This window comes from Bombina bombina, chromosome 5 (assembly GCF_027579735.1).
Source record: "Bombina bombina isolate aBomBom1 chromosome 5, aBomBom1.pri, whole genome shotgun sequence".
NCBI classification, from domain to species: Eukaryota; Metazoa; Chordata; class Amphibia; order Anura; family Bombinatoridae; genus Bombina; species Bombina bombina.
In genome coordinates this window covers 1,025,379,128-1,025,406,540 of record NC_069503.1, presented here as the reverse complement: position 1 = coordinate 1,025,406,540, position 27,413 = coordinate 1,025,379,128, and the positions used below count along the sequence as shown (strand labels likewise).

The window sequence follows — 27,413 nt, the reverse complement described above, 5'->3', positions numbered from 1 at the left end:
ACACAATTAAAACATGGGGGTAGTACAAAAAGCAAACAAATTAGGCAACAAAACTGAGCACATAGTTGGTTGCTGACATGTTTCAGCACACAGCCGTAATCATAGCTAAAGAGTACACCTGTTACCAAGTTTAAGTACCCTACCTCTGATTCTAATAGGTTAAAAACAAACATGCTCAAATTAACTCATTAAAGTAACAAGTTAGTGAATCCAGCCTTGGGACTACAGAATTAACCTTATTTAGTAGTATAAGTGCCTATTGTTCAAACTTGAACTAGTATAACACTATGCCAAATACCTATACCAACATTTTATTATATTATGACCAATATATAGAAAAGAATAATTAACCTCAAATTTTAAACTGTATTTACCTGACTTGGTTTTTATTTAAATGAAAATTTTACAAAATTATCAATATGTGGTATAAGGCAATTGCTGATAGTAGGGATATGGAAGTACTTTAAAAGAACCTTTAAAAAGAATACTTTATATGGAAACATAATAATAATTAGTTGTTAAACATTATGAACGGTCTAACTATCCTTATATCCATCTATAGATAAAATGTGATTTTACTGGTCTATAGATAGGTGTTCTTTTATTGGTTTAAAAAGAACACAATTTAATCTTAAATTAATTGAGAGAAGACATTACTTTATTTTTATTATTATTTTTTAAATTTATTTCCAATAATTAATTAAATCATATTCAGAGTTCATTCCTTGGGGAACTCTTGTCCCAAGTTTAAATATCCAAAACATCTCCCTCTTGCCCACTATTTTGTCCCTATCACCTCCCCTTGGAGGTGTATTCACCTTTTCTATTGCTTGCCAGCGAAAGGTAGATAGGGATTTATTATGCTTGTTAGCAAAATGCTGGACAAGAGGGGTAGTAGCTGTGCCTGAGCTAATTGCAGATAGATGGTTTCTCATCCTTGTGTTTACATCATTTGAGGTGAGACCTACATATTGTATGGAACATTCAATGCATGTGATAACATAAATCACATAGGGAGTAGTGCAGTTCAGGCAGGATTCTATCTGGAATCTCTCACCTGTGCTCATGGATTGAAAACTGTCAGTAAAGAGAGCAAATTCGCACGGTCTGCACGATCTCTTTCCACACCTGAACATGCCTTTGTGTTGTAACCATGTACTCTTTGGTGTGTTTTTAGAAATACAGGAGGGTGACAGAATATTGCCAAAAGTCTTACACTTTCTGTAAGAACATTTCAGGCCTAATTCTACACTCTCTGTAAGATGATCATCAGCAGCCAGTAATTTGAAGTGTTTCTTTACAATTCTACATATGTCACCATATTGGGCGCTGTATTCAGTGACAAAATATGACCCATTTGCTTTAGATGTTTTAATATGGTCCTGTTGTGTCTTGTTGCTCAAAAGCTTTTTCCTGTCTAGTCTCGCTACTTGATATTCTGCTCTGTCAAGAACTTTGTCTGAGTAACCTCTCTCTTTTAAACGTTGTCTCAATTCAGTACTTTGCCTGACAAAAACTGCCTCCTCCGTACAGTTTCTCTTAAGTCTAACGAACTGTCCCTTTGCAACTGCAAAAGGAACATGCGGTGGATGGCAGCTTTTGGCATGCAACAATGTGTTCCGTGTAATTGGTTTACGATATGTGTCACATGTTATTGAACCATCATTATTTCCTTTTATATTGAGGTCCAAAAAGGAAATGTTCTCACTGTTATGTTCAAAGGTGAACTTTAAACCCAAGTTATTGTCCTTAATCTTAGTGACAAAGCTCTCAAGTTCTCTTATAGTGCCTTTCCATATTAGAAGAAGGTCATCTATGTATCTCCTGTAAAACACAATATTAGCCTTAAATGTGTTTTGATCTCCAAAGATGTGGGACAGCTCCCACCATCCCATATAGAGATTGGCGAATGATGGCGCAAATTTTGCGCCCATTGCTGTCCCACACCTCTGGAGATAGAACCTATCTTCAAATTTGAAGTAGTTGTGTGTCAGGAGATACATAGTGACCCTCTTAACAAATTCAATAAGTTCTTAAGAGAAAATCTGTGAAATTTTTCAAAAAGTACATGATGGCCTCCATGCCCTTATCATGTGGGATTGAAGAGTAAAGAGATGCTACATCTATTGTAACCCATCTATAATTCTCTTTCTCCCATTTTTCACTTTCAAGTAAATTGATAGTATGTTTAGTATCTTTCAAATAGCTATGCAATTGAACAACCAAAGGGTTCAAAATCGCATCTAGCCACTCTGAAAGGTGCTCAGATATAGAGCCAATCCCACTTATGATAGGACGACCTTTGACATCCTCCAGACTCTTATGTACTTTTGGTAGATGGTGGAAGATGGGCACAATTGGGTATTTAACAAATTAAGGCCTAGATTTGGAGTTTGGCGGTAGATGGGCTGTTAACGCTACGCGGGCTTTTTTCTGGCCGCACCATAAAATTAACTCTGGTATCGAGAGTCCCAAAAAATGCTGCGTTAGGCTCCAAAAAAGGAGCGTAGAGCATTTTTACCGCAAATGCAACTCTCGATACCAGAGTTGCTTACGGACGCGGCCAGCCTCAAAAACGTGCTCGTGCACGATTCTCCCATAGGAAATAATGGGGCTGTTTGAGCTGAAAAAAAACATAACACCTGCAAAAAAGCAGCGTTCAGCTCCTAACGCAGCCCCATTGTTTCCTATGGGCAAACACTTCCTACGTCTGCACCTAACACTCTAACATGTACCCCGAGTCTAAACACCCCTAACCTTACACTTATTAACCCCTAATCTGCCGCCCCCGCTATCGCTGACCCCTGCATATTATTATTAACCCCTAATCTGCCGCTCCGTAAACCGCCGCAACTTACATTATCCCTATGTACCCCTAATCTGCTGCCCCTAACACCGCCGACCCCTATATTATATTTATTAACCCCTAACCTGCCCCCCACAACGTCGCCGCCAGCTACTTACAATAATTAACCCCTAATCTGCCGACCGCAAAGCGCCGCCACCTACGTTATCCTTATGTACCCCTAATCTGCTGCCCCTAACACCGCCGACCCCTATATTATATTTATTAACCCCTAATCTGCCCCCCTCAATGTCGCCGACACCTGCCTACACTTATTAACCCCTAATCTGCCGAGCGGACCTGAGCGCTACTATAATAAAGTTATTAACCCCTAATCCGCCTCACTAACCCTATCATAAATAGTATTAACCCCTAATCTGCCCTCCCTAACATCGCCGACACCTAACTTCAATTATTAACCCCTAATCTGACGACCGGAGCTCACCGCTATTCTAATAAATGTATTAACCCCTAAAGCTAAGTCTAACCCTAACACTAACACCCCCCTAAGTTAAATATAATTTTAATCTAACGAAATTAATTAACTCTTATTAAATAAATTATTCCTATTTAAAGCTAAATACTTACCTGTAAAAAAAAAAAACCTAATATAGCTACAATATAAATAATAATTACATTGTAGCTATTTTAGGATTAATATTTATTTTACAGGCAACTTGGTAATTATTTTAACTAGGTACAATAGCTATTAAATAGTTAAGAACTATTTAATAGTTACCTAGTTAAAATAATAACAAAATTACCTGTAAAATAAGTCCTAACCTAAGTTATAATTAAACCTAACACTACCCTATCAATAAATTAATTAAATAAAATACCTACAATTACCTACAATAAAACCTAACACTACACTATCAATAAATAAATTAAATACAATTTCTACAAATAACTACAATTACATAAACTAACTAAAGTACAAAAAATAAAAAAGAACTTAGTTACAAAAAATAAAAAAATATTTACAAACATAAGAAAAATATTACAATTTTAAACTAATTACACCTACTCTAAGCCCCCTAATAAAATAACAAAGACCCCCAAAATAAAAAAAATGCCCTACCCTATTCTAAATTAATAAATTTAAAAGCTCTTTTACCTTACCAGCCCTGAACAGGGCCCTTTGCGGGGCATGCCCCAAGAAAATCAGCTCTTTTGCCTGTAAAAAAAAACATACAATACCCCCCCCCCAACATTACAACCCACCACCCACATACCCCTAATCTAACCCAAACCCCCCTTAAATAAACCTAACACTAAGCCCCTGAAGATCTTCCTACCTTGTCTTCACCTCACCGGGTATCACCGATCGGTCCTGGCTCCGATATCTTCATCCAACCCAAGCGGGGGCTAGACATCCACTGAAGAAGTCCAGAAGAGGGTCCAAAGTCTTCCTTCTATCCGGCAAGAAGAGGACATCCGGACCGGCAAACATCTTCATCCAAGCGGCATCTTCGATCTTCGTCCATGTTGAAGCAGCTGACGCAGATCCATCCTCTTCTTTCGGCGTCTCCCGACGAATGACGGTTCCTTTAAGGGACGTCATCCAAGATGGCGTCCCTCGAATTCCGATTGGCTGATAGTATTCTATCAGCCAATCGGAATTAAGGTAGGAATATTCTGATTGGCTGATGGAATCAGCCAATCAGAATCAAGTTCAATCCGATTGGCTGATCCAATCAGCCAATCAGATTGAGCTCGAATTCTATTGGCTGATTGGAACAGCTCCGGTCGTCAGATTAGGGGTTAATAATTGAAGTTAGGTGTCGGCGATGTTAGGGAGGGCAGATTAGGGGTTAATGCTATTTCTGATAGGGTTAGTGAGGCGGATTAGGGGTTAATAACTTTATTATAGTAGCGCTCAGGTCCGCTCGGCAGATTAGGGTTAATAAGTGTAGGCAGGTGTCGGCGACATTGTGGGGGGCAGGTTAGGGGTTAATAAATATAATATAGGGGTCGGCGGTGTTAGGGGCAGCAGAATAGGGGTACATAAGGATAACGTAGGTGGCGGCGCTTTGCGGTCGGCAGATTAGGGGTTAATTATTGTAAGTAGCTGGCGGCGACGTTGAGGGGGGCAGGTTAGGGGTTAATAAATATAATACAGGGGTCGGCGGTGTTAGGGGCAGCAGATTAGGGGTACATAAGTATAACGTAGGTGGCGGTCGGCAGATTAGGGGTTAAAAAAATGTAATCGAGTTGCGGCGATGTGGGGGGGGCCTCGGTTTAGGGGTACATAGGTAGTTTATGGGTGTTAGTGTACTTTAGGGTACAGTAGTTAAGAGCTTTATGAACCTGCGTTAGCCCAGAAAGCTCTTAACTCCTGCTATTTTTCTGCGGCTGGAGTTTTGTCGTTAGAGCTCTAACGCTCACTTCAGAAACGACTCTAAATACCGGCGTTAGGAAGATCCCATTGAAAAGATAGGATACGCAATTGACGTAAGGGGATCTGCGGTATGGAAAAGTCGCGGCTGAAAAGTGAGCGTTAGACCCTTTAATCACTGACTCCAAATACCGGCGGTAGCCTAAAACCAGCGTTAGGAGTCTCTAACGCTGGTTTTCACGGCTAACGCCAAACTCCAAATCTAGGCCCAACAGATTAATGACAATAACTTGGGTTTAAAGTTCACCTTTGAACATAACAGTGAGAACATTTCCTTTTTGGACCTCAATATAAAAGGAAATAATGATGGTTCAATAACATGTGACACATATCGTAAACCAATTACACGGAACACATTGTTGCATGCCAAAAGCTGCCATCCACCGCATGTTCCTTTTGCAATTGCAAAGGGACAGTTCGTTAGACTTAAGAGAAACTGTACGGAGGAGGCAGTTTTTGTCAGGCAAAGTACTGAATTGAGACAACGTTTAAAAGAGAGAGGTTACTCAGACAAAGTTCTTGACAGAGCAGAATATCAAGTAGCGAGACTAGACAGGAAAAAGCTTTTGAGCAACAAGACACAACAGGACCATATTAAAACATCTAAAGCAAATGGGTCATATTTTGTCACTGAATACAGCGCCCAATATGGTGACATATGTAGAATTGTAAAGAAACACTTCAAATTACTGGCTGCTGATGATCATCTTACAGAGTGTAGAATTAGGCCTGAAATGTTCTTACAGAAAGTGTAAGACTTTGGGCAATATTCTGTCACCCTCCTGTATTTCTAAAAACACACCAAAGAGTACATGGTTACAACACAAAGGCATGTTCAGGTGTGGAAAGAGATCCTGCAGACCGCGCGAATTTGCTCTCTTTACTGACAGTTTTCAATCCATGAGCACAGGTGAGAGATTCCAGATAGAATCCTGCCTGAACTGCACTACTCCCTATGTGATTTATGTTATCACATGCATTGAATGTTCCATACAATATGTAGGTCTCACCTCAAATGATGTAAACACAAGGATGAGAAACCATCTATCTGCAATTAGCTCAGGCACAGCTACTACCCCTCTTGTCCAGCATTTTGCTAATAAGCATAATAAATCCCTATCTACCTTTCGCTGGCAAGCAATAGAAAAGGTGAATACACCTCCAAGGGGAGGTGATAGGGACAAAATGCTGGGCAAGAGGGAGATGTTTTGGATATTTAAACTTGGGACAAGAGTTCCCCAAGGAATGAACTCTGAATATGATTTAATTAATTATTGGAAATAAATTTAAAAAATAATAATAAAAATAAAGTAATGTCTTCTCTCAATTAATTTAAGATTAAATTGTGTTCTTTTTAAACCAATAAAAGAACACCTATCTATAGACCAGTAAAATCATATTTTATCTATAGTTGGATTTAAGGAGAGTTAGACCTTTCATAATGTTTAACAACTAATTATTATTATGTTTCCATATAAAGTATTCTTTTTAAAGGTTCATTTAAAGTACTTCCATATCCCTACTATCAGCAATTGCCTTATACCACATATTGATATTTTTGTAAAATTTTCATTTAAATAAAAACCAAGTCAGGTAAATACAGTTTAAAATTTGAGGTTAATTATTCTTTTCTATATATTGGTCATAATATAATAAAATGTTGGTATAGGTATTTGGCATAGTGTTATACTAGTTCAAGTTTGAACAATAGGCACTTATATTACTAAATAAGGTTAATTCTGTAGTCCCAAGGCTGGATTCACTAACTTGTTACTTTAATGAGTTAATTTGAGCATGTTTGTTTTTAACCTATTAGAATCAGAGGTAGGGTACTTAAACTTGGTAACAGGTGTACTCTTTAGCTATGATTACGGCTGTGTGCCGAAACATGTCAGCAACCAACTATGTGCTCAGTTTTGTTGCCTAATTTGTTTGCTTTTTGTACTACCCCCATGTTTTAATTGTGTGACTATATTCACTTTTTTAACCACTTTTGGCACCTATTGCTTTAAATTTTGTTTTGACTTTATATATATATATATATATATATATATATATATATATATATATATATATATATATATATATATATATATATAATGTATGTGTGTGTGTGTGTGTATATATATATATATATATATATATATATATATATATGTGTATATATATATATGTGTGTATATATATATATGTGTATGTATGTAGAAAAATGTTTCTTTCATGATGTAGATAGAGCTTACAATTTTAAACAACTTTTCTTCAATTACTATTAAATGTATTTTGCTTTCTTGTTATCCTTTGTTGAAAAACAGGAAGGTAAGTCCAGGAACGTTCACATCTGCAGCACTATATAGCAGCAGTTTTGCAACCATTTAATACATTGGCAGGAGCACTTGATGGCAGCACTATATTCTGTCCTGTAGTGCTACAGACCTGCACACTACCTATCAAAATATCTTTTCTTCAACAAAGAATAACATGGGGATGATGCAAATTTGATAATAGACATTAATTGGAAAGTTGTTCAAAATTGTATGCTCTGTCTGAATCCTGAAATACATTTTTTTGGATTTATGTCCCTTTAAGATAATAAATTGAACGAGCAAGGGCTGTCCTTTCTCTCCCCTTCTTTTTGTGATGGTTAATTTGCACTTTTTATTGAATTCTTTAAATTGACTGACCGGGTATGTGCAGTGCACTTTGATAGGGTGTCCCAATTGGGGAGCTCCTTTTGTCTTCTATTCTTCCTCCTATTTATATTTGTTGTTACTCAGTTTCTTCCAAAGAAATCTGGGGCTGCTCAAAAACTTCCTATGATTGCCTGTCTTTTGATTTTTCTGCTCTTCCCCCATGCCACCCAGACTCCAAACCAAGTATGCTCTGTTATTGCCCTTGAACCACTCAATCTGTGCCCCAGAGTTGAAGGTTTCCTAAAGGGACATTAAACACTAAATAAATACTAGATAGAATGATGCGTTCAAAGGTAAGATTAGTCTAAAAAATACATCTACATTTTATTCTTCAGGTTTCATTTTCTGTTTAAATATTTATAAAATAAGTGTAATGTTGTAGAGTCTATAAAACAATGGGAGCTGCCATGTTGTAAATTAGGTTACCTTCTCTGCTGCGGCCAATTAGTGACATAGGTCACTAGATTGTGTAGCCAATGGCTGTGTGGTATTTAACTGTGCTCTGCATTTCCATTTCTAACGGGAACTGAAAAACACACAATTTTAGAATGGAATTACAGTGTGTATATCTATATATCAATTTATATCATCTTAGTGTCATGTCCCTTTTAAATGTTGGGAGAGATGGTAGTGGAAGTATTAAAGTGTACACATCCCTTTCCTATATATATATTTTTTTAATAAAAAGTATTACCAATGTGAGCGCTTTCTGTAATAGTTATGCTATGAACATGTTAGTAAACGCTAGACTCTAGCTATTTTAAATGCTTTAACTTTAAATAACATCTGTCAGATTTTGTATTATTTTTGGATGCCTTTATACAGTTTATAGTAGAGTTTCATGTAAAGGGGTGTGTATGTAATTGTTTATGTATGTGTGTTTTAAATTTATATATACACATTTTATAAACAATATAAAATAATTAAAGGGGGCTGTGATGTAATTAAATATATATATATTTAAGCAAGAAAATGTAGTTGTGGTACTTTGTTAATCGTAACAATTTCAAAATACTACAGTTTAAAAAAAACAACAAAAATAATTCACTAATGCTAAATGTTCCATTTCCACTGATTTGTTAAATTAAAAGCATGGTGCTGGCTTGGGAACGGTTCTGGAATTATTATTAGGATAAATGTGTGCTTATTACATTATGGTTATTTAAGCACACTGTATAAACTATTACTTTATTAAAAGAGATAACTAAATTGTACCCTTTTTCCCCCTTCATATTTAGGATGCAGAATAGAAAACTGTGACTCTTGTTTCAGCAGAGATTTTTGCACAAAATGCAAATCTGGCTTTTACTCTCACAAAGGACGTTGTTTGGAGGAATGTCCAGAGGGGTTTGCACCATTGGACGAGACCATGGAATGTGTAGGTAAGTAAACCTGCAGTAAGCATTCAATATGGTGAGCATGTTCTTTTTATATATGCTCATTAACTGCAAAGGGCATTCAATGATGTTCATTTCTAGAGCAGGACTTCAGAATATTACTAACTGGCTGGACACCTAATAGCCAGTCATATGTGACTCACCTTGTGTGGTGACAGAGCAAACTTTCTTTAAAAATTATAATTGGTGATTAGAAGAATTAAAAGGGAATGTGAATTAAATCTAGGATACCAGCATGTAAACCTTCCAAAAATCATCTTCTAAGCTTGCTTTCAGTGGTTACTCTTGAAGCATGTTAATTTTGCCACCAATGTATGCAATCCTGCAATTACCTTGGGTTTATGGTTATTGTTGTACCTAAAATAATACAGCAATGCTCACTAAATTAATGGTAGTCTGAGATACATGGTGCCCAACTCTGCTAATCTAGTTATAGTCAAACTGAATCAGACAGATCCTATTGAAAACCAGAGTATATTTTTAAAAATTCTCTAAGTCCTGTAGCTAGACAGTCTTGCTGCAATCCCATGTAAAATGTAACTAGCTTCACCTTAAAAAAACTTTTGCAGCTCCTTTTTAATGCTGTGTATCCTCCCCCCCCATGACCATATAATCTAGAAACAAATAAGTGCATAGAGGGGACCAATAGTGAAGCATAATTAGATACAATTTATTAGTACAATAAAAATACAATTACAAGAATCTTAAAAATCAACAGCTCTTTACAGAATGCCAAATTGGCTTGTAAATTCCTCACGGCAGCCATTCCATCTGACGTATGACATTTCTACGTGCGGAAATCTCGCTCTTAGCAGACATTTCTCTACTTTACTTTATTAGATATAGATGTTTCTTCCATTGCTGTGGAATCTGTTGGTGCTCTACAAATAAATGATGATAATAATAATTGTTGATGTATTGTTGACTCAAACATTTACAGTGATAGCTGATTTGTACAGTTTTTTTATGCCTGTTCAAAATAATAATAAAAAAAGGTTATAAAACATAATGTATACATAGCTAAAAGTTAAAGAAAAAGTAAAAAAATATAGTAAAGTTTAATAAAACAACTTATTATAAAAAGCATACATTACATAGGATTCCTACTAATTTTCTTAGTACAAAAGTTATAAACTGAATTGTTTGCCTTTTTTAAATATACTATTTTTCAATTTTATGGTTTTTATATCATTCCTCTTTTTAGATGGATGTGAAGTGGGATCGTGGAGTGAATGGGGAGTATGCAGCCGAAATAATAGAACCTGTGGCTTTAAATGGGGGCTGGAGACAAGAACGCGGCAAATTGTAAAAAAGCCAGCAAAAGATACAATTCCTTGTCCAACTATTGCAGAATCCAGAAGATGTAAGATGGCAATAAGACACTGTCCTGGAGGTAAGAAAGTGTTGAACTGCTTAGAGTAAATTGCACCCAACAATTAAGGGAAACTTTTTTTATATCCTAAATTCCATTCACAGTCTAAAGAGAAAAAGTAAGAACTGTAAGTGTGATTTTTGAAATGTGCATATTTATACCTTTCAGGCTTTATTTTAAAGGAATACAGTAAAGAAATGTATTATGTTAAACAAATGAGATAGCAGCAGAATTTAAACATGTAAGAAATATTAATGAAGCTAAAAGGAAGTTTGTTTGTAAATAACGCTATGTATTGCTCGATGGCTGATGGGCATATCTCACACAGAAAATGCTAGATTATGCAGCACTGGAACATCTCACTTTTTTTTTTCTAGCGAGTTCTTGCTCTTGCTCTCGCTCTTGCTCTCGCTCTTGCTCTCGCTCTTGCCCTCGCTCTTGCCCTCGCTCTTGCCCTCGCTCTTGCTCTCACTCTTGCTCTTGCTCTCTCTCTTGCTCTCGCTCTTGCCCTCGCTCTTGCTCTCGCTCTTGCTCTCGCTCTTGCTCTCGCTCTTGCTCTCGCTCTTGCCCTCGCTCTCGCTCTCGCTCTTGCTCTCGCTCTTGCTCTCGCTCTTGCGCTTGCTCTCGCTCTTGCGCTTGCTCTCGCTCTTTCGCTTGCTCTCGCTCTTTCGCTTGCTCTCGCTCTTTCGCTTGCTCTCGCTCTCTATCTTCTTGTTCTTTCTCTTGCGTTTGCTATTCTTGTTCTTTCTCTTGCTCGCGTTTGTTCTTGGTTTTTTTTCTTGCTCGCGTTTGTTCTTCTTGTTTTTTTTCTTGCTCGCGTTTGTTCTTCTTGTTTTTTTTTCTTGCTCGCGTTTGTTCTTCTTTTTTTTCTTGCTCGCGTTTGTTCTTCTTGTTTTTTTTGGAACATCTCACTTTTTTTTTTCTAGCGAGTTCTTGCTCTCGCTCTTGCTCTCGCTCTTGCTCTCGCTCTTGCTCTCGCTCTTGCTCTCGCTCTTGCTCTCGCTCTTGCTCTCGCTCTTGCCCTCGCTCTTGCCCTCGCTCTTGCTCTCACTCTTGCTCTTGCTCTCTCTCTTGCCCTCGCTCTTGCTCTCGCTCTTGCTCTCGCTCTTGCCCTCGCTCTTGCCCTCGCTCTTGCCCTCGCTCTTGCCCTCGCTCTTGCTCTTGCCCTCGCTCTTGCTCTTGCTCTCGCTCTTGCTCTTGCCCTCGCTCTTGCTCTTGCTCTCGCTCTTGCGCTTGCTCTCGCTCTTGCCCTCGCTCTCGCTCTTGCCCTCGCTCTTGCCCTCGCTCTTGCTCTTGCTCTTGCCCTCGCTCTCGCTCTCGCTCTTGCCCTCGCTCTTGCTCTCGCTCTTGCTCTCGCTCTTGCTCTCGCTCTTGCTCTCGCTCTTGCCCTCGCTCTTGCTCTCGCTCTTGCTCTCGCTCTTGCCCTCGCTCTTGCTCTCGCTCTTGCCCTCGCTCTTGCTCTCGCTCTTGCTCTCGCTCTTGCTCTCGCTCTTGCCCTCGCTCTTGCTCTCGCTCTTGCTCTCGCTCTTGCTCTCGCTCTTGCTCTCGCTCTTGCTCTCGCTCTCGCTCTCGCTCTTGCTCTCGCTCTTGCTCTCGCTCTTGCTCTCGCTCTTGCTCTCGCTCTTGCTCTCGCTCTTGCGCTTGCTCTCGCTCTTTCGCTTGCTCTCGCTCTTTCGCTTGCTCTTGCTCTCGCTCTTGCGCTTGCTCTCGCTCTTTCGCTTGCTCTCGCTCTTTCGCTTGCTCTCGCTCTTTCGCTTGCTCTCGCTCTTTCTCTCGCTCTTGCTCTCGCTCTTGCGCTTGCTCTCGCTCTTTCGCTTGCTCTCGCTCTTTCGCTTGCTCTCGCTCTTTCGCTTGCTCTCGCTCTTTCGCTTGCTCTCGCTCTCTATCTTCTTGTTCTTTCTCTTGCGTTTGCTATTCTTGTTCTTTCTCTTGCTCGCGTTTGTTCTTGGTTTTTTTTCTTGCTCGCGTTTGTTCTTCTTGTTTTTTTTTCTTGCTCGCGTTTGTTCTTCTTTTTTTTCTTGCTCGCGTTTGTTCTTCTTGTTTTTTTTTTCTTGCTCGCGTTTTGTTCTTCTTGTTTTTTTTCTTGCTCGCGTTTGTTCTTCTTGTTTTTTTTCTTGCTCGCGTTTGTTCTTCTTGTTTTTTCTCTTGCTCGCGTTTTGTTCTTCTTGTTCTATCTCTTGCTCGCGTTTGTTCTTCTTGTTCTTTCTCTTGCTTGCGTTTATATTTGTTCAGTACTATTTGTCTTTTGAATGCAGAGACCCTATTGTGTGTCTGTAGTTACTGACTGAACATCATGTTTATGCTCTTTCTGTTCTCTACATATTATTTCCCTGCAATGATCTTAGATATTTTTGTATTTACATACTTTTTTTTAAATCTATTTTCACAAATAACTAGTGACTGGTCAGTAGCTGTAATCTTACCTGTTCTGGTTTAATACCTAGCAACTTTTTGCTAGTGTATCAAATAATAATTAAACCAAAAGATAATACAAATTTTAATACAATTCTTTAAGGGTGGCAATGCTGTACACCTTTTTCATAGTCTTTTTCATTTTTTAATTAAAGGGATAAAAAATCAAAACTGAAATGTGCCTTTTAATTTTAAATAGCGGTATTAAATGGAGGAATTAAATAGCGGTATTAAATAGAGGTATTTTTGCCATTTACCCGCAGTTGCAAACAAGCTTCTAGTAAGTTATTACTGCTTTTCTGCAACATATGCTGTGAGAGCCCATGCACCAGCAATCAAACACCACCCTTTCTCAGAGTCAGTAGTGGCTTGTATGACACAACTTAAAGGGGCATTATAATCGAAAAATGACATGCTCTAATCCGTGCATGTAATGCATGTTATTTTAAGACTATCTACCCTGCAGTATTGTGTGTTTTAAAAGGGGTTAAAACACACAGTAGAAGTCCTGCTTGGAACCCACGGAGCACTGCTGGTCTCAATCGGAACTCATTGCTTATCCAATCAGCAGCGCTAGTCACACAACTCAGTGGCATTTTCTACTCGGGACCAGCAGTGCACCATGAATCTTGATCGATATTTCTACTGTGGGTTTAACCCCATTGCAGGGGTTAAACACAAAGTACTGCAGGGTCGATAGTCTTAAAATTACATGCTTGAGCATGTCATTTTAGACTATAAGGGCATTTTAAGGTTTCACAGACTCAATACACTGCCAGCTCTTTGAACTTGAATACTAGTGCACAGGCCCTCACTGCATATGTGTATATGCCACTGAAAAAAAGTAATCACTTTTTACTAGATTACTTTTTTTTTTTTTTTACACAAAAAACATAAAATTAGATCTGAGCAGTATTTTACTATTAGGTGTAACATTTAATATACTATTTTATATACTGTAATTAGGCAGGTAATATATACTATTAATCATGATATTTGCAAAAGAATTGCTGAAAACCAGCCATTGTATTTTTTTTTCTCGTTTTTTTATTCCTTTCTCTAAAAGCCTTTAAAAAGCTAAGTTAAACCAAAGTTTGTAGTGAAACTGCAGCCAAATCAGATTACAGATAACCATAATTAATGAATTAACCTATGTCTCTGCATTCCACTGGGAATCGTATCTTTAATCTTGCCCGTTTTTAAAAGCTTTTGTTGTTATTTTTCTTTTAAGGTAACTCCATTAGCACAAGCACATATAGATAGTGATAGTAGAACTAAGGAATTATAAGCAACATATTCAATATCTGGTTTCAGTGATATAGATTTGATGTTGAATGATAAGGATGAAAAAATAACAAGGGAAACAAAATTATTTCCTTTTTTACAAGAGAAGAAAAAAAAAAGAACTTGAGATGATGTGAATTTTTTAGGATAAATTAAAGGTACAGTCTAGTTCAGAATTTGAATTGTTAAAAATTATCTTTTTATTTACCCATTGCCCAGTTTTGCATAACCAACCCTGTTTTATATTAATACAATTTTAACCTCTGTGATTACCTTGTATCTAAGCCTTTGCAGACTGGCTCCTTATTTCAGTTATTTTGACAGACATGCATTTTAGCCAATCGGTGCCCTCTCATAAGTAACTCCACGGGAGTGAGCACAATGTTATCTATATGGCACACATGAACTAGTGCTGTCTAGCTGTACAAAAAACTGTCTAAAGCACTGAGATAAGAGGCAGCCTTTAAAGGCTTAGAAATGTAGCATTTGTGCCTACCTAGGTTTAGCTTTCAACAAAGAATACTAAGAGAAAAAAACTAATTTGATGATAAAAGTAAACTGGAAAGTTGTTTAAAATTGCATGCCCTATCTGAATAGTGAAAGTTTAATTTTGACTAGACTGTCCCTTTTATCTATAGTGCATTTAATAACAGATATTTTTGATCAACTCAATTGTCAAAATGGAAGATTTTGTCTTGCAACTACATTTTACCTTTGCATGATAATGTATTACCAATGTTGGCAGTATTTAATATAGACTTATTAGTTATTAATATGCTGAGGTTTTTATTCAGCTGCTGATTTTAAAGCTTTGGGAATACTGAGGAGAGCACCTTTCACACATAGGGCCAGATTACGAGTGGTGCACTAACTGTAACGTGCAAGGTATGATGTACATATATTTTTAGCTGTGATGCCAATGTTTTTCTTGGAGTCGGGTGAGGATCACCCAAATTTTTTTTTCTTTCCTTCAGCATGGCCTGGAGAGGGGTTTGTCAGTCAGTACTCTGAAAGGTCAGATTTCTGCGCTGTCTATTCTTTTGCACAGACGTCTGGCAGATTTCTCAGGTGTTCAAACTTTTGTTCAGGCCTTGGACGGATCAGGCCTGTGTTTACTCCTGTTGCTCCTCATTGGAGCCTTAGCCTAGTTCCTAAAGTTTTGCAGCAGGCTCCATTTGAGCCGATGCATGTTGTAGTTATAAGGTGGTTATCCTTGCTATTTCTTCAGCTCGCAGAGTTTCCGAGCTTTCGGCTCTGCAGTGTGATTCCTTGTATCTTATTTTCATACGGATAGGGCGGTCCTTCATACTATATTGGGGTTTTCTTCCTCAGGTGGTGACGGATCGAAACATTAATCAGGAAATTGTTCCTCCTTTTTGACCTAATCCTTCTTCTCATAAGGAACATCTTTTGCATAACTTGGAAGTTGTGCGCACTCTAATATTTTCTTACGAGCTAAGATTTTCTGCCCTGTTTGTTATTTTCTCTGGAAAGCATAATAGTCAGAAGGTCACTTCTACTTCTGTCTCTCTGGTTGAGAAGTTTGATTCGTTTGGCTTATGAGACTGCTGGTCAGCAGCCTCCTGTGAGAATTATGGCTCATTTCACTGGGGCTGTCTCCTCTTCTTGAGCTTTATAAAATTAAGCTTCTGTGGAACAGATTTGCAAGGAGGCAACATGGTCCTCTCTGTATAGTTTTTACATATTCTACAAATTTGATACTTTTGCCTCCGCTGAGGCTTCTTTTGGGAGATAGGTTCTTCAAGCGGTGGTGCCTTCTGTTTAGGTCCTCCTGCCTTTTTCTCCTTCCCTGTTCATTCTGTGTCCTCTAGCTTGGGTATTGGTTCCCACTAGTAATTGGAATGACGTTGTGGACTCTCCATGTCTTAGGAAAGAAAACAAAATGTTTGCTTACCTGATTTCTTTCTTTCCGGACATGGAGAATCCATGACACAGTTATCTTTTTTTAATTTTTTTATTTATAATTCGGCAGTTTTTTTTAAGTAAACCTCAGGCACCCTTACACAAGTGAAAGGCAAAGAGTGTGTGAGCTGGAGATAGGTTAGTCTCAGATTTGCCAACCTCCTTATTGCACTTTTCACCACATATGCAATCGATTTAGGCTATCCAAGAAATACAAAGTATGTGGAAGTGGCGCCAATTAAGGCTATCTGATTACTTAAGAGAAAAAATGTATACTATGATAAGGAGGTGTAAATAAAGCAAATTACTACAGCTACGAGTTTAAGCGAAATATAAAACAATTTATTAATCAGTTAAATAATTCTCAAATTCATTGGAATATGAGGGTTCAATCACTATCTAAAAAAGTACATTCAATCTCTATCTAAATAAAGTACAATCAATCTATCTAAAAACACCGGTGTCCAATTCTAAAACCTAACTGGTAAGTATGACTTAACTGATTCAATAAAAACAATCCTTAGACATAAGTTACAGGGACTAGAAACTTAGGCAATGAAATTAACATCACACAGTGCTAATATCTTTATAAGCCTCGTTAGCAAATTAAGAATCAAGACTCGGCGGTCTGAATATCTAATTCTGCAAGTGTGAATTTTGCTTTATTGCAGAGAGAGGTGTCATACACTTGTTACTATAGTCTGATGTATTCGATTATATACTTAGAATATTGACAGCAAATTTCTACTATTCAGGCAAATAGTTCATTCACAAATGAGTTTTGAATTGTTGTTTGAGCAGCTGAGCAGCTGCTTTCAGTACTCTTTCAAGCTGCCGCTTTAGTGACTCGTCTCCACAATCCTCCTGCCCGGAGTTCCGGTATGGGAGGAGGCAAGCTACGGACACTCGCCTATGATCATGCAATGTTTCCTTGAATAAAAGTCGTGATACTGTTTAAATTCTTCTAAGTATGCACACTTACAGTTTTTTTCTTCTTTCTCTCTTCACTCCTACCGTCTGCTCAGCGTTGCGTTGCGGTACTTCCACTTCTGCTGGCTTTAACGGTCCTGGGAGCCAGAAAACAGAGTCTTTTCCAAACAAACTCTGGTGTGGTTTCTACGCGTTTCGGCTCTCCAGGGAGCCTTTGTCAAGATAACCCCCACCAGCTGTGTTGCCTTTTTATACGGTTTTTCCTTATTAACCCTTTCTCAGTATTTTCAAAATTCTTAGATCCATCTCATGTTATTCTCCTGTTTGATGGTTATAAACTACATCATATATTCATTAAAGCATTTTCAGCATACTGTTTCAAACCATTATAGAAATCGGCTAGGTCATCAGTTAGTTATACTATAAAATCAAACTTCTTTCATCTAGCAATTCGCTTTATAAACCATCCAAATCAGAAATTGGTCTTATTTAGCCATCTTAATTTTTTAGAGGAATTTAAATTAATCCCATCAAGTGTACGATTGTAACGTTTTTTTTTTAAAAAGTTGTTGAAAGAAATCTATATATAGTGATCGGAATCGAACTGGTGACTTAGTGCTCTAGAGTCCAAATCCCTAACCATTATGCTATAGTCGTTTAATGTCTTATTGTATAGACATAGGGGAATCTCATCTCTTATCTAACCATCACTTTATGAAAGAAATTTTTTGAATCACGTTTCCAATTCTATTTTCCTTCTTCACTGGATTCGAACTCCTGGTCCTGTCCTATCTATGGTGGACGTCTTAACCACTAGGCTAGCTGTACAGTGGTTATAACAGTCTCAATAGTGAATCTGTTACATAGTTTTATTTTGGGTAGTTTTGGACATTTGTCTCTCCTTATTCTCTATAGAGGATATAATATCTAAACAGTTCTAAATAATAAAGTAAAATAAAATGTTTATATATGAATATTATAGTCAAAAAGATTTCTATGCCGGATTTGAACTCGGGTCCTTGGACTTTGGAACCCAAATGCTTAACCACTCGGCTATCATTGCTCAATCTTTATCTATACATAAAGGACTCTAATCTCTTAGCTAATCCTCACCTAATGGGAAATAAATACAGTATTCTTCCCTGGATACGGACCCTTGGCCCTATCGACTCTGAGTTGATTACTTATCTACAATACTAACTATGTTATCGACATAACTTTGTCTAGAAATTAACACTAGTGTCTAGTTTCTTTTTTGTAGATTATTATCTCTCCTTACTTGATCTTAGCTCATTTGGCTAGAACTCATGACTTTTAGATCAAATAAAGGATAATAGTGTAGATGTTATTTGAATCTTTTAGACCTTCACATAATGTGGGGTTACTAAACTATTCATTGGATTGTATGTGATTGATATCTATCGTACAATCAAGGTTATACATTAATACTCATCAGATAATTAAATGATTGTCCGATTAGATGAAAGAGTTTATATCCATTTCACTATTTAGACCTTTGGGGTGTAGTGTCCCAAAATTGAAAATATATTCAGCCTCCTGTTTTAATAGTTTCTTCGTCAGATTCCCTCTCCTCCCATCTAGCGTTACTTTTTCAATTCCCCAAACTTTAAGAGCTCCTGTATTTCCCCTGTGGACCTCTTTGAAATGTTTATACAGGATGGTATCCTCTCTCTCATGCTCGATCGCTAGTAAATGTTCGCGTATACGGTCTTTAAGTTTTCGTCCTGTCTGTCCAAAGTATCTCAAATTACAGTCGCATTGTAGCATGTATATGATGTTAATATCTGTACATCTTATAACATCGGTTATCTTTATAACCCTTCCATCTTTTCCAGATTTAACCTGTTTAAGTTTAGTGCTGTTCTTACATGCCTTACACTGGTGACAGGGGAAGAAACCTTCAATTTTTTCTCCTTCTAAGGTTTTATAACCTCTATTACACATTTTTATATCTCCTTTAAACTCACTGGGGGCTAGCATTGATTTTAAGTTCTTTGCCTTTCTGTAAATGAATCTTGGATTCCTTCCTAGATTCGGCCCTATTAGGGGATCTTTCAATAGAAGATGTCAGTGCTTTTGGACTATATTTTGAAATAGTTTATGTTGTGCAGAATAGGTTGTAATTACTGGTATATCAAGTGTTTCTTTATACCTTTCTTTTTGGGGTTTTTCTTTTTTAAGTAATAGTTTTTCTCGATCTATATTTTTTACTTCCTTCACTATGTCTTGGATTTTATTGGTATTATAACCTTTCTGCCCAAATCTTTGTATTAGTACTTCCGATTGTTCCTCAAAGTCTCTTAAATCCGTGCAATTCCTTCTAACTCTCATTATCTGTCCTTTCGGTATATTTCTTTTCCATTTAATGTGATGGCAACTTGCCGCATCTATGTAATTGTTGGAGTTGACTTTTTAAAAAAAAGTCTTTGTTTTCATTTCATCATTTTTTATCTCTATCTCTATATCTAAAAAATTAATTTTTAGATTACTGAACTCATAAGTGAATTTCAGGCCAAATCTATTGGTGTTTAGATCATCAATAAACATATCTAATAGCTCTGTATCACCCCTCCAAATAAAAAATAAATCGTCAATGTAACGTCTATAATATAATATTGGTTTGATAATATTGGTTTGGTAATAATGGTTTGAAACAGTATGCTGAAAATGCTTTAATATATGATGTAGTTTATAACCATCAAACAGGAGAATAACATGAGATGGATCTAAGAATTTTGAAAATACTGAGAAATTGTTAATAAGGAAAAACCGTATAAAAAGGCAACACAGCTGGTGGGGGTTATCTTGACAAAGGCTCCCTGGAGAGCCGAAACACGTAGAAACCACACCAGAGTTTGTTTGGAAAAGACTCCAATGTTTTCTGGCTCCCAGGATCGTTAAAGCCAGCAGAAGTGGAAGTACCGCAACTCAACGCTGAGCAGACGGTAGGAGTGAAGAGAGAAAGAAGAAAAAAAACTAAGTGTGCACACTTAGAAGAATTTAAACAGTATCTTGACTTTTATTCAAGGAAACATTGCATGATCATAGGCAAGTGTCCGTAGCTTGCCTCCTCCCATACCGGAACTCCGGGCAGGAGGATTGTGGAGACGACTCACTAAAGCGGCAGCTTGAAAGAGTACTGAAAGCAGCTGCTCAAACAACAATTCAAAACTCATTTGTGAATGAACTATTTGCCTGAATAGTAGAAATTTGCTGTCAATATTCTAAGTATATCATCGAATACATCAGACTATAGTAACAAGTGTATGACACCTCTCTCTGCAATAAAGCAAAATTCACACTTGCAGAATTAGATATTCAGACCGCCGAGTCTTGATTCTTAATTTGCTAACGAGGCTTATAAAGATATGATCACTGTGTGATGTTAATTTCATTGCCTAAGTTTCTAGTCCCTGTAACCTATGTCTAAGGATTGTTTTTATTGAATTAGTTAAGTCATACTTATCAGTTAGGTTTTAGAATTGGACACCGGTGTTTTTAGATAGATTGATTGTACTTTATTTAGATAGAGATTGAATGTACTTTTTTAGATAGTGATTGAACCCTCATATTCCAATGAATTTGAGAATTATTTAACTGATTAATAAATTGTTTTATATTTCGCTTAAACTCGTAGCTGTAGTAATTTGCTTTATTTACACATCCTTATCATAGTATACATTTTTTCTCTTAAGTAATCAGATAGCCTTAATTGGCGCCACTTCCACATACTTTGTATTTCTCAGGCACCCTTACACCCTTGTTTTTGTTTTTCCATTTTCCTTCGGCTAAATGACTGGGGGTTATGTGTAAGAGAAGTTACACTTAACAGCTTTGCTGGGGTGCTCTTTGCCGCATCCTGCTGGCCAGGAGTTAAATATCCCACTAGTAAATTTATCAGGTAAGCATAAATGTTTTTATCCAAAGCACAAACCAATTGAATAACTCAAATACACCCTGGTTCTAAGCTTTAAAATGTGTTTAATACTTAAAGGGACATAAAACCCCAAATTGTTCTTTCACGATTTAGGTGAACATACAATTTTTAAACAACTTTCCAGTTTACTTCTATTATCAAATTTGCACATTTGAACACGAGTGAGCCAATGACAGTAGGTGTGTATGTGTTTATATATGGTTATTTGCTGCTCCTGAGCTTTCCTAGATAAACCTTTCAGCAAAGGATCACAAGAGAAGGAAGCAAATCAAATCATAGAAGTACAATGAAAAGTTGTTTAAAATTGTATGCTCTGTCTAAATCATGCATGTTTAATTATGGCTTTACTGTCCCTTTAACTGTGTAAGTCAGGTGACATCTAATATAACTTGCTTCCCAGCAGTGACAAAAGAAATTGCTGTATGATACATATAACTATTAATGCTAAATACTTTTCTGATTAAGCAGCTGTGGAATTGCTGTTACGGTGGTTTTTCCTCCATTATTTTGTATTGGCCCTTCATAGGACATCTGACACGTTAAAGGGACATGAAACCCAAAATTTCTTTCATGATTCAGATAGAGAATACAATTTTAATCAACTTTCCAGTTTACTTCTATTATTTAATTTGCTTCCTTCTCTTGTTATCATTTGCTGTAAGGTTTATCTAGGTAAGTTCATGAGCAGCAGAGAAACTAGGTTCTAGCTGTTGATTGGTGGCTGCATATATATATATATATATATATATTGTATGTGATTGGCTCACCCATGTGTTCAGTTAGAAACTAGTAGTGCATTGCTGCTCCTTCAACAAATGATACCAAGAGAATGAAACAGATTAGATAATAGAAGTAAATTAGAACGTTGTTTAAAATTGTATTCTCTATCTGAATCATGAAAGAACAATTTTGGGTTTCATGTACCTTTTTAAGGCTTGTTGTAGTATTTGTTTGTTTTTAATATTAAGATTTTTTTAATGTATATTGCTCAAATTATCATGAAGTAAATCTATTGTTTTTTTTTATTTTTTTATTTAGTAGTTTATTAATTTATTAATTTATTTGGCAGAACAGTTTTTTTTTCTGTTCTAGAATAATATTAATCCATTCTTTCTGTAAAAGGTTTTACCACGGTATGATCCTGACCCTTCTTTCATGATTCAGACAATTTTAAACACATCTTCGATTTACTTGTATTATCAAATGGGCTTCATTTTCTTGGTATCCTTTTGTTGAAGGAGCAACAGTGCACTACTGGGAGCTAGCTGAACCAGGTGAAGCCAATGAGAAAAGGCATTTATGTGGTCACCAATCTAGCTCCCAGGAGTGCATTGCTGTTCCTAAGCCTACCTAGGTATGCTTTTCAACAAAGACTACTAAAAGAACAAAGCAAATTAGATAATAGAAGTAAACTGGAATGTTGTTTTAAAATAGTATGGTCTGTCTGAATCGTGGGAGAAAAATTTGGGTTTCATGTCCCTTTAATGCCTAAATTTAGAATAGAAAAAAAATTAAAAAAATCAAGAGTTGAATTCCAAAAAAAAAAAAACTGAGCTACAAACAAATGTTAATGTCTGTTTTCTTTATTTTTCTCACACAAGATTAAAATACTTGATGAGATTTTGTTTTTGGTTGTGACCAGAAGCCTGTAGCTTGCATCAATGTTAACATTTTTACAATTCCACACTAATGCAAGGCCAATTCTTTTTTTAACTTTTCTTTTTTTCTTCTTTCTTTACAAGATTATTTTGACACACATATAATTCATTGAAAGGAAACCATGCAAGCTTATGCATAAACTTTCCTACAGATCTGAAGATAATGTACCTGCTAGTGATAGGTACAGCCAAGAAGCCTAGTACAGTTCATGGAGCTGGGTCACTGTGGGATGGTTGTCTGGCATTGTTTCCTACAAAATATTTTCCTAACAAAACAATACTTTTGACTCTTCTTAGTTCTAAAAACTAAACATGATTCTCATTTGTATGCTACATAAACTCTTATTGATGGGTATAATTAAAAAAAAAAAAAATGCCACCATGTAATACATTTTGACCCCAGTTGTATCAATATGTTCCCAAATATCTACTGCCAGAATTTAAGATTGCACAAGCAAACACTTGCAGCTCCGCCCCCTGTTCTTGCACAACCAGTTGCACAAGAGCAGGGCTTAACTTTTCCAGAAGGGAAAGGGACATTGTAATACAAAAAATAGTTAAAGGGACAGTCTACTCCAAAAATGTTATTGTTTAAAAAGATGGATAACACATTTACTACCCATTCCCAAGCTTTGCACAACCAACATTGTTATAAAACTATACTTTATAATGTTTAAACCTCAAAATTTATGCCTGTTTCCAAGCCACTACAGATTGCCTCTTAGCTTATGCATTTTTATAAGCTTTTCACAGCAAGACACTGCTAACTCATGTGTGCCATATAGATAACATTGTGCTCACTCCTGTGGATTTGTGCAGTAATTGGCTAAAATGCAAGTCTGTTAATAGCCCTGAGATAAGGGGCTGTCTGTAGAGGCTTAAATACACGTTAATGACAGAGGTAAAAAGTATATTACTTTAACTGCGTTGGTTGTGCAAAACTGGGGAATGGGTAATAAAAGGGATTTTCTATCTTTTTAACCAATAAAAATCTGGAGTAGACTGTGTCCCTTTAAGAGCATGTCATCATTGCACTACTGACCTTAGCTAGCTATGTATAAACCCCCACAAAGATGGGAAACACAAAGGTAAAATCCCTCAAGAGCGGCAAACATTGAAGTTCTTCAGCTAAAACAGTGATTGGTGGGTCATGTGACTCCTGCACTTTATTGGCTCAACTTAAGTTTTACTGCCAAGGAGCAGATCCTGGGCAGGGTTTTACCTATGTGATTTTAACAGTAAGCTAGTGCATGCCATTTTTTGCCTTAGAATGCCCCTTTAAGTATAACCTCTATAGTTTTATCGGAAATGTGTTCTCCAAAATGCTTGTCTTGAATCTAAAAATGTTAAACTTGGGCTACCTAATACTTCAGTGTTTGTGAAAACTGCACAGCTGGTGCTTAGAGATAAATTGTACTGCAACAGATTAAATTCTTCTAAAATGTTGAGGTTTTAAGAAAGAAAATGTTCATGGCTGTGGATGAGCCTTTTTGTCAATGATAATGCAAACACAATATGCAATAATTTTTCCTTTGGAGAAAAACGGCCCTATACTTAACATTTGCCAGTCCTGTTTTGATGGATCACAATCCAATTACTCAATTCTTAGAAACGAATTTACAGTGACATTTTTCACATATCAAATTCCACAGCTAAAAGGACTGGATAAAGCTAGGACAACACTATTCAATTTAATTAATGAGTCCCCCAAAAAGTTGGTCAATGCAACACTGTTTTTTTGCATGGGAGAAAAAAAAAACGCACTGATATTACCCCCCTGCCACGATGGAGGAGAATAGGAAGGAACAGCACCAAACAAATGCTATTTGCGCAATCAATTACGTTTAAAAACAAAAACACTTTTACACTAATAAACATTAGGTAAATGGATAAAGCAACAAACATACTTACTATACCCCCCCCCCCCATTCACATCTCTTAAAGGGAGAAACACCCATCACTATGGTTTGGAGCACAATTGTGTAGCATAACTATTCACTATTAAAAATAAATTAATAAACATACGTTCCCTCCGACCTGTGCTATAATCGCTAAATACACAAATCTCATTTTATTTGTCCTTTAATCCTGCGCATTGGGTTTTTGGAATACAAAATCAGGGTATTGACGACAGATACAATTTTATTTTTTTTGGAAGGTGATGGTTTTCAAGCTTTAGGTGTATTAATGGAAGTTTTAGGATTGTGATCACTGGAATCACATTGACAATACTGGCTAGAGTTCAGAAATCATTTTATACCAAAAACCAAGAGCAAGGTTATGATCCCTAAAATACCAGTTTTTGATCTAAAGCCCTCTGCTCTGGTGAAATTATCAAAATCTAGTCAGTAATGTGAGGTCCCTCAAGCAATTTAAAGGGACACATTTTACACTGAGGGCTGTGTATCTCCTTATTAGTTATTTGTAGAGCGCCAACAGATTCTGAAGCGTTATAAACATAGGCAGGATATGCAAGGTAACATTTATAGGGATCAAGTGGGAAGAGGGCTATGCCGAGAGTTGCATTGTTGTCTTGTGGAGCGAGGCAGAGAGTTCTATAAAATAGGGGCCAGCCTGGAGAAGTCCTGTAGATGGGAATGTAAGGAGGTCGAGAGGAGGTCGTGAGCAGAGTGAAGGGGACGGGAGAGAATCTGGACACATGGACTGAGATATAGGGGAGAGCAGTGCAATTGAGGGTCTTGTTTGTCAGTTTTGCAGGGCTCTGGTTATAAAGGGGAGATACTTACATTAATATAATAATCCAAACAAAATTCTTTACACCCTGGCAAGTTTTTGATCAGGCACCTAAGAACTAAGCTGATATATTTAGAAGCATTTTTGAGCTATTATGTGTAGTCAAGTTACTTGGTAGCAAAATATATCTAATTAAATTTCATTACCTAACCTATGATTTGCAATGTACAAAGCCAAATGGAGCATTCTTTGTTGTTCTCATATTGTTTTGATATGTTTTTGCATATTGCACGCCAGCTCATTTTAATTGAAACATAAATGTTACAAGCTGTGATTTTACTACAGTTTAAAGGCAACTTGAATTTCCACAAGATTTAGTAATTCTTCCTTTTTTTTTTTTTTTTTTTTTTTTTTTTTTTGCATGAAAATAGTTTTTTACATCAAATTATTTTTTCTAGCAGACAATGAGCCATTTCAAAAGGTTAAACTGATTTTAGAATTGATTTGCTTTGAGGAATGTTAATATTTCTGTGCATGAAAAGGTTAAAGTTAAAGCTGTTTAAAGATGGGTTTTCTTTTTCAATATCAAACAATACATATCTCCTTAAATCAGTCTCTCACTGGCTGATCAGGACAGCTACCATGTTTTTGTTAAATATGTTTGTGATGGGCAGCAAGGTAGCTGATTATACAGCCTGGCATTTTAAAAGGCGATAAAAATAAAGCATTAGAGGCTCAGGCAAAACGCAAAACAACCAGTTTGGTGCAGGGAGATCCATTTCAACAACCCTGGAGGTAATCGGTCAGCTGTTTAAAGGGACGTTAAACACAAAAAATATAGGTATAATAATGTTTTCCAAACAAAGATTAGACTAGAACAAAAATAGAAAATGTTTAGATTTTATAAAGTAATAGACGTTTCTATGTTGTAACCCAGATTTGCTTTATCTTTATCTTATGCCCTCTACAGAGACCAGTTAGGAAAAGAAATAAATGAGTTACAAGAATGTAGGAGTGTTCGGCTTGTAAAGTCCGCATTTCTAGTTCTCGCAGGAATAGGAACAGCCCATGAGTTAAATCTCAGGAAAAGGAGCCAATTTATTTTTTTTACTACACATAATCAATGTTTTCTTTCCCATTCAAGTCCATTTAAGCATGTACTGTATGTACACATATGCTGCATAAACCACTGCAATACATCTGTTGCTGCTTGTAAGTAATATAAACAAAATATCAGAGAGATCAGAGGTTTCTGTAAGGAGATAATTCAACGGGTAGTTTGACAAATAAGCTCTATTATATCTTGCAAGTAGAATTTCTCTGCTCTCCTAAACAGAGAACTATGGAGCCTCGCCGGTGTCATGGTCTAAAAAAACTTGTTCACAAGCTCTAATAAACTGTGCTGATGTAATACATTGTGAACACGGTGTATATACATTACCACAATTGAACTGCATCTGTACCTATATTCCAATTTTATAGTTTGTAAGATCTACACTGGATTTGATTAAATGGACTATTTCTCTGATGTACCCAATGTACTTTTGTTTAAAAGCCAATTTGCTTCATTCTCTTGGTACCCTTTGTTGAAGAGTAGGATCAGGACCAGCAATTCACTAATGGAGTGGAAAATAATTATGCATATTTTATATTCCAATGTTCTTCACATAGAAGAAAATATATGTAAAGATATACACAGCAATATAGACGAGGAATATATATTTAAAATACTAAGATTTTTTTTTACTATGTGAAGAACATTGGCATGTAAAATATTTACAGTAAAACACATTTTAAAATATTAAAATTGAATAAAAATTATTTTTCATTTTTTAAGGTATTTGAGTGGAAA

The 27,413-nt window shown here is 36.6% G+C and overlaps 1 protein-coding gene across 1 annotated transcript in view; it reads left to right on the top strand.

Moving 5' to 3' along the window:
* Positions 1-27,413, top strand: part of RSPO2 (R-spondin 2) — a 205,303-nt gene that overhangs the window by 151,057 nt on the left and 26,833 nt on the right. The window contains exons 4-5 of the mRNA XM_053713192.1: positions 9,172-9,315; positions 10,535-10,723. Coding sequence (XP_053569167.1) covers positions 9,172-9,315; positions 10,535-10,723 — 333 coding nt within the window. The remainder of the gene's footprint in view (positions 1-9,171; positions 9,316-10,534; positions 10,724-27,413) is intronic.